Source organism: Antrostomus carolinensis, unplaced genomic scaffold (assembly GCF_000700745.2).
Source record: "Antrostomus carolinensis isolate BGI_N321 unplaced genomic scaffold, ASM70074v2 scaffold48181, whole genome shotgun sequence".
Classification (NCBI taxonomy): domain Eukaryota; kingdom Metazoa; phylum Chordata; class Aves; order Caprimulgiformes; family Caprimulgidae; genus Antrostomus; species Antrostomus carolinensis.
The window spans coordinates 24,351-36,380 of NW_010295790.1; the positions used below are offsets into that span (position 1 = coordinate 24,351).

Sequence of the window (12,030 nt, forward strand, 5' to 3'; positions counted from 1 at the left end):
GCAAAAAAAATGCCTTTCCATTCAAGCTGCTCTGTTGTACCTTTGTGGCGTCTGACTGCTTTCTGTCATCTGGTTGCAGGGAATGTGAAGCAGTTCTCTCTAATATCTGTCCAAGAAATGGAACGTGGATATTGGGGAGGGAGCCCTCTGCTCCCACCACTCATTCCACAGCATATCCTGCTGTAGGGAGAATCTTTAGAGGGAGGCTGGGTGGCTAAAAACCTGAGATAAAGTGGGCAGCAAAATGGAAAGATGTTCCTCTGGAGTGTAGGGGAAATGAAGTTTGCTTGCCAGGAGTAGCTGGGAGCAGTGACTAGTGAGGGGCTAGCAGAAGTTCTCAGTTCCCTCCAAGGGGTTTGGTGCTCAGTCAGGCAGAGTGAGTGTTTGGGTGGGCTGGGCAAATAGCTGAACTGGTTTGGATGAAGTAGGGGAGCTGTGGCTCAGGAGGGTTCAGATTAGAAGGATGGAGCATTTATGTGGTGAGAGGATCTTCCTTAAAGGCAGCTTGCATGGTGTTTCTTGAAGGTTTCTGAAAGGAACTGGGAAGGACTGTTAGGCCGTGTATGAACTGGCAGCTCCCCGTTGTGCTCTAGGAAGTGTGTGTTTTCCAGCGTCCTGGATATTAAGAGCACTTAATTAAGTAGTGAGTGCTGTAGGGCATTAGCTGCTCCAGGATTGTGCTGTGGGGCTCGGGAGAAAAGTGATGGTTTTGATTGCTAGATTCTGAGGCCGTTCTGGCGAAGCAGAGCTGTAACCCCGGGTGTTTAAGCTGCTGCACCCAGCAAAATGAATCGATGAGAATTGCAACATAAATAACAATTTTACTGCACTGTCACTTGCTTATGTTGACTCCATCCCTCTTCCCCCAGTTTATTTCTTTTCTATGTAATAATTTACTTTGCTTTAGAATATGTATTCAGACAAAATAAGCACAAGAAATCTTGGGAGAGCAATTTCCTTTCCTCTTTCTCTTAACGACTTCCTTTGCATTTCTAGCCTCTGCTGAACACTGCATAGTTTTGTTTCCATTCACAGCCACACCATTCTCTGTCATATCTTTGCTGTACACAATAAGCAGTTCCAGGGTTCTTCAGGCCTGATGGACCTATAAACCGTCAACCACTGAGCCATCTACTGAGTTATGACTTAGAAATAGATACAGATGTTTGCTTGAAAATGCCAGTGGCAGAGTTTGCGCAAACCTGAGTATGAAAACTCACATAGCAGTGATTTGAAGCACTAGAGAAATCTTACGTATGTCCTTGCTAAAGGTTTTAGGGCTTTGTTTTATTTTTGAAGACAAGTCAAGTTCTGCAGGTGACAGCTTTCAGGAGTGAATGTTTGATGTTAACACTGGCCAGTGTCACTCCAGTTGGATTCCTAAGACCTGGGTGAAATCTCAGTATCTCTTCTGTGAGGGATGTGAAGTACAGTTGCTGTCAGTGCCATTGATGTTTGGGATTTAACAAGTCTCCACTTAAGGTAATGCTTAAAAGAAGTAGATGAGCCCTGTAGAATAGGAGAAGGAAGATTCGAGAGTTCTTTATTTATTTCTGGGTTCTTGTGTTTGGATGATGTAGGAATACTTGAGATAGACAGTGCAACAGAAGAGAGAGACAGGCTTGGCCTGGCAGGTTATGTGACAGAAAGCACAAATGTGGGTGTAGAGAAATGAAATGTGAAAGAAGAGGAAGAACAGCAATATATCAGAAAGAACTGGCCTGGGGTGGCACATTGCCAAGCTTTTAATGCATGGGTAACAATCTTAAATTCATGTGGAACGGGGGGGAAGTCAGCTAAAAGGGATTCAGGTGAGCGAGCAGTGGTATGAGAGAAGGGTATCTTCATTCTGAATTCTGCTGCCAAATGGTGAGACTGTAGAGGAGAATATAGCTGTAGTTGTGGGGGGAAGCTCATTAAGGTGTTAACTGTCAAAAAGTGGGGCTGGGGTGCCGAGCAGAGTGAAAAGATCGATGCATGGAAAGTTCCTACATCATGAATCCAGCACACATCCTGAGGAACCTCTGAGTACTGGGGAAGGACATGAGAGCCTTCCTGGGAGTTCTTGAGTGATTTAATTTTTGTGATTGTAGTCGCACATGCAAGAAATACAGAGAAAGGCTGGGGGGCAGCGTGGGTTCCTTTTGGAGCTACTGTTATCTGTGATTAATGTGATTAAACATGTTGCTAATCTTTCCTTCTACCTTGTTCAGTGTTATCACTTCTGTGTTAATTTTGATACCACTTATTAGCATGAACACAAGGAAAGGCAACGTCAGACTGAGATCTTCTCAGTACTTTTTTCTGGTCTATGCCTTCTGCCACATCCTGCTCCAGCAAAGGTGTGCCATGCTTCTCTCATCTTGGTATTCAGAGTCCTTAATGCTCATTTCAGTGCCAACTGCCATGAAACCCACCTGTACAGCTGTGTGGGACAGCAGGACAATGATACCATCTGTGATGTTTGCTCTTTCCCCTTCTTCCTGTGGAAAATGTACATAGGGTACAATGGTTATTACTACTGGAGTAATTAGGTAGTTGTTGGGAGTTTATGTGTGATTTTTTTTTTTTTAAGGAAAAAAAAAGTTTATATGTACAAAAATGTCATTATTAGGAGGGGGTTTGTTGGGGTGGTTAAAATGGAACTCAGCAACTGTGGCTGTCAGTATCAGGAAGCACATAAGAGGGTCAAATCCTGGCAGACACATGTTCCATCCCATTTCATGACCATGAAAAGTGCTAGTATGTTTTTTGGAGGTATTGCATCACTGTCATTTTGCAGGAGAAAGGCAAAGGTAAGGAAATACAACTGGCACTTAAAAAAAGCAAATGGGAGAGATTTTTGTGATGGCCATAGTTCTTGTGGAAATCTGTGTCTCCATCTCAGGTTGGCCTCCAAGACAGCTCTGACTCCTGTACAGGCAAGATGTGTCCTCATCGTGGGAGATGTCACTGTCTCAGGGCAGTGAAACTGTTGGCTGTAGTGTATGTCTCAAAGTTTTAACTGATCTTTTATATGCTTTGGTTCAAGCATATAAAGGTGTTAGACACCTAGAAGATCAACATTATGGTCTTGGATTTGTTTTAGTGTTCTATGAGTAGCTACAGTCAAAGCAGAGGGAAAGTTTGGTGGGTTCATGATCTGAGGAGGTGCCACAGCATTTTGTGCTGCTGGAATTTTCTTAAACAGCAAAATTTCACAAGCAAACTCTATTACTTTTGACCAGCCAAGGACTGAGATATATGAATTACTTGAGGCCAAGTCACCTGAATCCTTGTTATCAGAATTTATGAACTCATAGGTGACAGGAGTGAAGTTTTTGTTGAGGTTCTTTTTCCTCCTCTCTTTTTTTCTTTTCCTTTCTAAGGCAAACCTCATTTCAGGCACTAGAGTGAAACTATAAAGTAAAAAGTGTCATAATTTTCAGCTGGGATTTTAGAATTCCTTTTTCTTAACTCAGAAATTTATCAAGATTAAAAATAGTGGTAGAGCTATAGAATATTTTAATCACTATGCCAAGGAAGGAGATGCTGGTTTTGGTGGTGAAGAGCATCTCAGCATGGAGCAAAGCCATAGCAAGGTCCTACAGACCAAAGATCAGACATCAGCAGAATGTGAGCACAAATCCTGTGGCTCAGCTACTCATCCTGCATTTCTACCTATCCCCAGAGAAAGAGGAGGTTGTAAAATGAAGGGTGGAAAGACCTCTTCCCAATTTTGTTTCATCCCAGATGGTCATAATATGAATGTTAAAGAATCAAGGAAAGAAAGGATGTTTTATAGTGTGTCTGGGTTTTGGAAAAGGCTTTGCAGCAGGTCTCCCCAGGTGCTGAATATTGACTGCAGGAATTGAATGCAGTTGGTGCTGGCTAAACAGCAGCGTCCTGTGGTAGAAGTTGTCATAAGGAGAAGGTAGAGAGAGGAGCTGATCTCCAGGCCTTCTTGTATAAACAAGCTTTTGAAGATGTTCTTGTCTGGTAGCAGCATGTTAGTAGCTGTTGATGATTTATTTTTCTTTTAAAATACAGTTACAATATTTTGAATAAAATAGAAGCCTCATGTAACTGGTTTGTAGCCTGTCACAACTGGGTGTAACTGGAATCTTAAGATGACAGTAAGAATTATTTTCCATCCCCACAGCAGAGCAACCACAGTATTAAAATGCAAAGTAATCTTAGAGTTGTAGCAAACAGCACAGAATGCTTTTTATTTAAATCTATATATACCCCATAGTGTTAAATATACAGTCACATACTCTTGGCACTGCAGTTCAAATAGATTCATGTAAAATTATCCGAGTATTTCTCAGGACAGGAGCTTTTCTTCATGGGCATTTTTTGCTCATTTTTGTGCCTGCCTTTCATGCCAACCCTGCTTGTGCAAGGAAATACCTTTGAAATCTCTACTGGCCTACTGCTTTGCCATTTCAGTTGTATTTACTGTGTCTCCACTAACATTTATGAGCAAGGACAGTTGACCTTTGCAGAGTGAATAGCTAGATGCATGTGTAATTAGAGAATTAATAGTAGACTGTCTCATGTATTTACTTCAGGTTGTAGAGTCATATTGAGTGCCTGGTGGTGATTTGAATACTGCTACAATAAATAAAATTCAGAACCACACCAAAGTTGTTTTGGAGAGACCTAGTTGATTCACTGCAGGAGAGAGGCTTGGTGCAAAGTAATACTTGTGGTGTGTGCTCTCTGGAGATGGTGAAGCAGGAGCGCTTGGAGATCTGAAATCTTCAGCAGATTTGCTGTACATCCAGTGCACAAACTCTTACAAAAGAGCACATCTGTCTGTTAACCTGTTCTTTTTATCTTTGTCCATTCTACTCTTTCTCCTGTTTCCCTCTTCAAAGGTGTGCTTAAGAAATTTGAAGCCTTATATATGAGCTGGAAATCGGTTTCAGAGTGCAACTGACACCACGTGCGAGCAGTCCCCTTCATTCTCGCTTATGCTGGCAAGATACCAAAGATCTGCTGTAGCTCTTGCCATTTCAAAGGATAAGCTGAGTAGAGATTGGAAGACTGGAAAGAAGAGGTGGATAGAGGAGTGTCTCAGTGCAGACAGTAAAACCCTGATACTCAGTAGGTTGAATGAAAGGATTAGATACCACGGGAGCGTTGCAAAATCGTGCTACTTGACTGTGCTCTATTACTGACGTGGAGAAGCCCACCTCTGCGACTGGCTGGCTATCTGAGCACTGATGGAGATGCCAGTTGATGCCAAATGTGGGAGCAGCTTGGACAGCTCTGCAGGAATCACAATGCCAGTTTGTTTCAATGAAACCTCCAAGCAGATTTATTTTCTAATAGCCTAAGCTGGATTTGAAATAAAAGCAGAAAAGTGAAAGATTTAGTGATGACCCCACTACCTGTGCCTACCCTGGTTTTATCCCTCATCTATAGACTGATGCTTCACTACTAAGTAATTTGAGCAGATGTGTTCTATTTTTTATTTTAAGAAAAAATTCAGAGCTTGCTTTGATATTTGCGTGTGTGGATTTTCCTGCTTGCTGGGCTGCCATTGCAAAAAGACACATGGTTCTTGCTGCAGCTTGACTGACTGGCAGTGCTGGAGCGTGAAGAAGAAAACCTTGATAATTTCAATTCCTTTAGTGTTCTAACACAAAGGATTACTTTATCCCTTACAAAATGATCCGGAAACAGATAAAGATTGTTAACACTGAATTAATAGATGTAGTGCAAATAATCAGGATGTAATAAAAGACAAAATGTCCAAGGCCATAGTGATAGCTCTTTTTTCTTTTTTCTTTTTTTTTTTCTCCTTTTGCCATCAAACCCTCTTGAATAAAGAACGACTGGAAGAGCTGCTCTGCAGCAAATGGTGTTACTTTCTGTGCATCAGCGTGAATTTAGATTCCAAGGCTTATTTGCAGGATTCAGCATTTTTGTAGCAGCTACATGCAAAGAGGAAAGAAAGAAAAAGAAGTTGGACATTTACCCACTTATGCCTGAGCAGAGACTTTTTTTTTCTCAGCTAGAAAAAGAAATAAAGCTATATTTAAGTGCCTATTTATCAGTATTGCATGTTGAGGACCCCTAGGACTGAAAGTTTCTGCCCGTCTCATTTCTGTTTTAATAATAGGAAACCTTCCTGTGAGGAAGACAGTAGAGAGATTATAAAACTAATTGTCTATTGAAAAAGAGTTCAGATTCTGAGATTGGTGCAAGTAAGTAAAAGGTGCTTTGCAGTGTCAGATGTTGGTTTAAGATGGCACACGCTGGAGATCAGAACTGAGCCTGTAACAGGTCTAATCCAGGCAACACAACTGTTTGGAACTAGGAGGAATTCTGAAGTATAAAATAAATAAACAAGCATATGTGGGGGTCTTACTCCCCTATGTAGGGACAGATAGCAGGTGTCATAGTTACCTGTGTCATTTGCTAGTGCATATTAAAGAGAAAGTCACAAAGAAGTCATTGCTTCCTGTTCTCAGCCTGTTTCGTACCTGTGCCCGTGGATATCTTCTCTCTCTGTTGTTACAATTTCAGAGTCCAGAAAAACACTTGCCGCTCCCTGGAGTCCTTAGAAGGCTATTTCCTGTATAGATCAGACCATTAAGGTATGAGGGTTCCTGCTATCCTTCCTTGCTTACACAACACTCAATCAATGGAAAAGCAATTAGAAGATACTATGTCACTTTCTAGTCTCCATTTTTTTTCTATCAAGAAATTCTGCCCAGGGAGAAATTCCACAGTGCTGGCCGTCCAAGCTGCAGTGTAGAATTTGTTTTGTTTTGCAGACACTTGCTAACCTGAGTTAAGCTGTGAGCCCAGAATTTAGAGTTCAGGCCTCCCTTCACCGCCAAGCCCTGAATTCGAAGGGTGTCCTGGAGTGTCTGCTGACATCTGCCCTGTTGTTCCTCAGAAACAAATAGAAGACACCCTATGGTGCAGCTCCCTTCCCTCTCCAGCTTTTGAGATATTGAGAAGAGTTGTGTGAATCACTAGGGGTTAGGATGTTAGAGCTCTTGCATTTTCTTGCCTTCCATCACCTCTGCTTCTGATGGTTTCTCTGTGAATAACTGTTAATACTTGCTTCATCTGCTTTAAGACAGTGATTTGGTAATGCTGAGCTCCAGCAAAAATACAGTTTTCTCCTGTGGAGCTCCTGTTCCAAACTGTGTTGCCTGACTACACACATGGGCATCCCCTCGCTGTTATGCACAGGCTGCTGTGCAATTGTACGTTGGATCACTGATGTGACTTCGTGAAAAATATGTAGGAAGAAATTATTTCCTATGAGGGTGGTGACACACTGGCCCAGGTTGCCCAGAGAAGCTGTGGCTGCTCCTCCCTGGAAGTGTTGAAGGCCAGGTTGGATGAGGCTTTGAGCAACCTGGTCTAGTGGAAGGTGTCCCTGCTGATGGCAGGGGGATTGGGACTGAATGAGCTTTAATGTCCCTTCCAAATCAAACCATTCTGTGGTTCTAAAACTGGGAGATGGGGTGTGTTCTTGGGTTTGGCTTGTTTTGAAATTAGGTTGGTTCATGATCCTGCCCACAGCCCATCATGACAAGCTGTGACTCAGCTGAACTGTGTGGGAACTCTCGGGGGATGACTGGAGGCTCCGTGAGCTGATACTGTTTGACAAAGCTGCTCTTTCCTCAAGTCAGTGTGAACCAGCAGTGCTGGAAAACTTACCTGAAACTCTGTGTTTGTTCACAACTACCTCTGCACTTTGCTGTAGAATGTCAGGGGAACCTGATCATAGTCTTATCAAAGCTATTGCAGCAATAGGAGCACAGTCTCTCTTCAGGCTCAGGAAGATGGCACAATGTCCATTTATGTTTTTTGCAAGTTTGTGAAATTTAACCATACTGCTAGAATTTCAATCTGTGTTTCTACATCATCACCTAAACCTTTTAGAAAATGGTGCTTTCAACCCTGCCTGGCTTTCGTATTACAGATGTCCATGTCTCTAAGGTGTTTTAAAAGGTATAGTTATGGCTTCCAGTTTTAGACATAAGGAAGAGTTTTAATCTATTTTTAAGGCTCAGAAGGAGAAATCCAAAGGTTAACAGTTGGTCGGTATATCAGACATTGCTTGGTATGTGTATCTGCTCTATATTTTTGCATTTCCTTTTCTCTCCTTCTCCAGGTGCCATCTTGACATGAGTACATTCAAGCTTGGCACTAAGGAGCATATGAAACTTGCTTGTAGGGGTGGAGAAAAGAAACTGCAGCATCCTTGTGTGTATTAAAATGCCTTGTAAAAGCTCTTTAGAGAGTGAGAATTCAATTCTGTGAGACAATTTTCATAAATGCTTGGTACAAACATGAGAAACAAGATGTTTGCACACTGTGCAAGCACAGGATACACAGAGTACAGTGCAGTTAACGCTAGTAAAGAGAGTGGTTATGTCTAATTAGTAGCACAGGATAGGTGAGAAGGTTTTTGAAGCCTCCTGCTCAGAAGTGGCATTAATCCCGTAATATCCAAGCAGTAAAGCCTGTAATGCTTTTCTAAATGTCCTGGTTAGTCCTGAGGGTGTTTGGGCTTTATTGTTGCACACGTAATTTAATGAACTTTTAAAGAGACCTCTAGGCAACAGCCCAAACTCAGAAGGGCAGAGGGGAAAATGCTGATAGACAGTCCTACTGAGCTAGAACACAGTGGCTGTGAAGGAAAAGCTGCTGAATGGGCTGATGGCTGAAAAGAAGTAAAAGAAACTGCACTTGGACTCACTAATGGGCTTTTTGTCTAAATTGGAGCCATCTCTTTCTTTAGGAAGTTATTTGTGTCGGAAATCAGGCCATAGCCAGGCTGGAGCAGGAAGGAAGAGGCGGATAGTTAGTGATCTCAAAAGGGTGTGCTTTGGGTGCAGAACGACAGCTGTGGAAGTAGGTTGGCTGCAAGGACACTGAACTTGGCAAGAAAGCTTCTTCAGCTCCTTGCACCACTGAGAATCTGGTGTCATGCTGCAGCCTTTGGAGCAGAGCTGAGGGAGCCTCGGGGTTGGTCACGGTGGTGAGGCTCGCTGCCTGTTCACCTAAGAAGCCCGCGGCCCTTCTGAGACCACTCACACCCTCCTGCAACCTCTCTGTGCTTCACAAAAATACAGAAATGTGCACTTGGCAGGGGAGTACTTGTCACTCTTTTGCTGTTCCCAACCTGGAAAAGAAGAGAGGCCTCTTACCTTCTGTCCAGTGGTTCCCAAGTGCTTCCCCAGCATTTCATAAAGTGTTACAGGCCTTTCCTGCCATGCTGCTGCGTCTGCTTTGCTGGAAGGGATGTTGAAGCAGCAAAAGAGTGTAAGCTTTTTTCCCCAATGATACAAATTGTCTGTATTGGAGTCATTAAAGAAACCAGAATTTGCTACTTCTTTCCTGTGACCTTTAAATAAACCTACATTGAGAGGTGCCTGTGACACCGTTTGTGCCTTGGCTTGGCAATTGGATGGAAAAACAATCTCGTTTTCCTGGGCTGATTCATAGGTCCCTAATGACAGGTTACATGTTAATACTTGTTTTCAGCAATTATCTTGCAGTTGTGTTTTGACTGGGACCTGATAACAAGCATGAGTGAGAAGAGCTTCAGGCTAAGGCCTAATAGTGCAGCAATGATAGTTTTTGTTTGGCTGTTTGGAAACAGTTCCCCCACAGTTGTTGTAGTCCTTTTCTGAGGCGAATAGATCAGAGATGATTGCTCTTTGCTTGTTTTTTATTCTGTTTCAGTGCGTTTGACAATGCTTTATATAGCATCAGTTTTGTTGCTGCTCCATCATTACAATGATTATTACTACAGGGCATAAAGTATCAAACTTGAATCACAGCCGTATTGTGTAGGAACCGTATAAATGTGCAGTGAAGAGAGAGTCTCTGTCACAAAGTGTTAGTGGTGTCTAGAGAGAAGGCAGAGAAGAAAAGGCATGATTCAGCAATGTGTTTCACAAAAGCTCTGATGCAGAGCAGTTCTTCAAATGGAAAGGGACACATTTCTTGTGTACAAGGTTGGAGGGTCAGGAAAGATGAGCTCTTACCTCTTTTCTAGAGATTAGCACCTTTAAAATAAACCGGCCTTGCGTGTGACAGAGAAAGAAGTTCAAGCATCTAGGTAGTCAAAAGTCTCTTTCCCACCCTGATGGGGTCAGAAATTTGTGTAGTGTTTGAGAAGCACATTCAGAGTCAGTATGAAAGTCCTTATTGTTCTAAATTTCACTGAAATTTAAGGATTTGCATTACATCTAAAAGTCTCTTCTCCCAGCAGCTGGGGGATGGGTGGGAGGGTTGTTGTCCTTAGCAGAGGTTCTCCTCTGTTTAAAGCAGAATGATTCTGGCTCACTGATATTGCTCTCTCCTATTTCTTTACAGCTCCTGTATGACAACCCAAAAGCCCGTCAGGAAGTAGAGTATCACTGGAGAGCATCAGGGTGTCCTCACATTGTCCACGTCCTGGATGTTTATGAGAATATACATCATGGAAAGAGATGCCTCCTCATTGTCATGGAATGGTATGGACCAACAGCAGTCCCCCACCAAGCACTGCTCTTGGAGGGGATGGAGGGAGTGGGAGAATGTGTTGGGTTAGATGGGAGTTAGGTGAGCCTTCTCAGCAGCACGATTTTAGTTTGCACAGCAAACCTTTTGTTTTTGTGGAACTGGTAGGGCAATGTATAGCTTCTCCAGCCATCTCATATGATGGAAGAATGAGGAACCTTAACAAGAAAATAAATTTTCCTTGTACTCCATGGCAGTTGTTCTCATTGAAGCATTGGCTAATTAATACAGTCTTGAAAGATATGTCTCTACAAATACGATGCGCTTTAATTGTGATTGGCTTCCAACTTCAGATGTAAATCCTATGATCTGACGTGATCCTTTGTGCTACTGTTTTGACTCTAACTTTTTCTGTTCTCTCTTTGACCTGTAATACCACAAACCAAAAGCATCATAACTCCTTCGTTTTGTTTTGTTTTCTCTTTATTCCATGTCAGAATGGCGTTATGTATTGATTGAAATGAGTGTGCTGTTGTGGAAGCAGTGGCATAGGAGGCTTGTAATATCTTCTAATCTGTTCCTGCCATGGTTCTGTGTGATTATACAGATGCACAGTTGGGTGTTAATTTGATATTTTCTGCTCATGTAAGGTGGGGGGCTTTTTGTGTTCTTTGTTTCAGCATGGAGGGAGGAGAGCTGTTTAGCAGGATCCAGGAGAGAGGAGATCAAGCTTTCACTGAGAGAGGTGATAAGTCACATTTAATCTTAAAGTTTGTGAAAGTTTGCTTCTCCCTTTCTCTGTCCGCTTGCTTAGTTTCCTTACAGGAATTTTTATTTGATTTGATTTTTGTTTGTAATTTTCAAATTCTTTTTCTGGAATTACCAGAATTGGCCGCTGTGGAAGGTTTAGAGGAAAATTCTTTATACAGATCTACTCAGCTTCTTTATTTCTGAACCACTGCAGCCTCTGTTACTTTAGTCCCTGGTCTCCTGCCAGACCACCTCTAACAAAATCAATGCAGTTCCTACATGATTTCTCTTCTGGCTCTCCCTTAAGCAGCTTCACTGTGCACAGCCATAGTGTTAGATGATGAATGTAACTAGCAAATCACATTTGATGAAACATCTCTTATTCAAGGGTTTTAAAGTACTACTTGAAAGGAGGTGTTATTAGCCACGCTGTAAACAAGCCTGCTCATCTATAATAAGAACTATGTGCAAGTTGAAAGACCTGCTATGAGTCAGTGACAGAGCTTGCAATAGAATAATCTTGCCATTTTTATTGTCTTTGCTGTTTATTATTTGCAGAGAACCACAAGTACTCTTGACTCTGGTTCTCCTTGCCCATTCACAACAGACAGGAGCTTGTTTCTGCTCAGGAGTAAAAATGTTAGTGTTTGTAACTAACATTACAAACAAAATTATTAGAAGAAAAATTTACAATGGAGCTTGTAAATTACTCTGACTGTTTTGCAAGTCTGGTATAGACACCAGGCTTTTTTTGATCCTGTGTTTCCTAGCCTGGGATGAACCCTTTTAAGTGGTATGAGACTTGTGTAGGGA

At 42.1% G+C, this 12,030-nt stretch overlaps 1 protein-coding gene across 1 annotated transcript in view; it reads left to right on the plus strand.

Annotated features, from left to right (window-relative positions):
• LOC104532792 (MAP kinase-activated protein kinase 3) overlaps positions 1–12,030 on the plus strand; it is a gene marked incomplete at its 3' end in the record, with an annotated part of 38,740 nt that overhangs the window by 23,532 nt on the left and 3,178 nt on the right. Inside the window, exons 2-3 of the mRNA XM_010178077.1 lie at positions 10,342–10,481; positions 11,148–11,212. Coding sequence (XP_010176379.1) covers positions 10,342–10,481; positions 11,148–11,212 — 205 coding nt within the window. The remainder of the gene's footprint in view (positions 1–10,341; positions 10,482–11,147; positions 11,213–12,030) is intronic.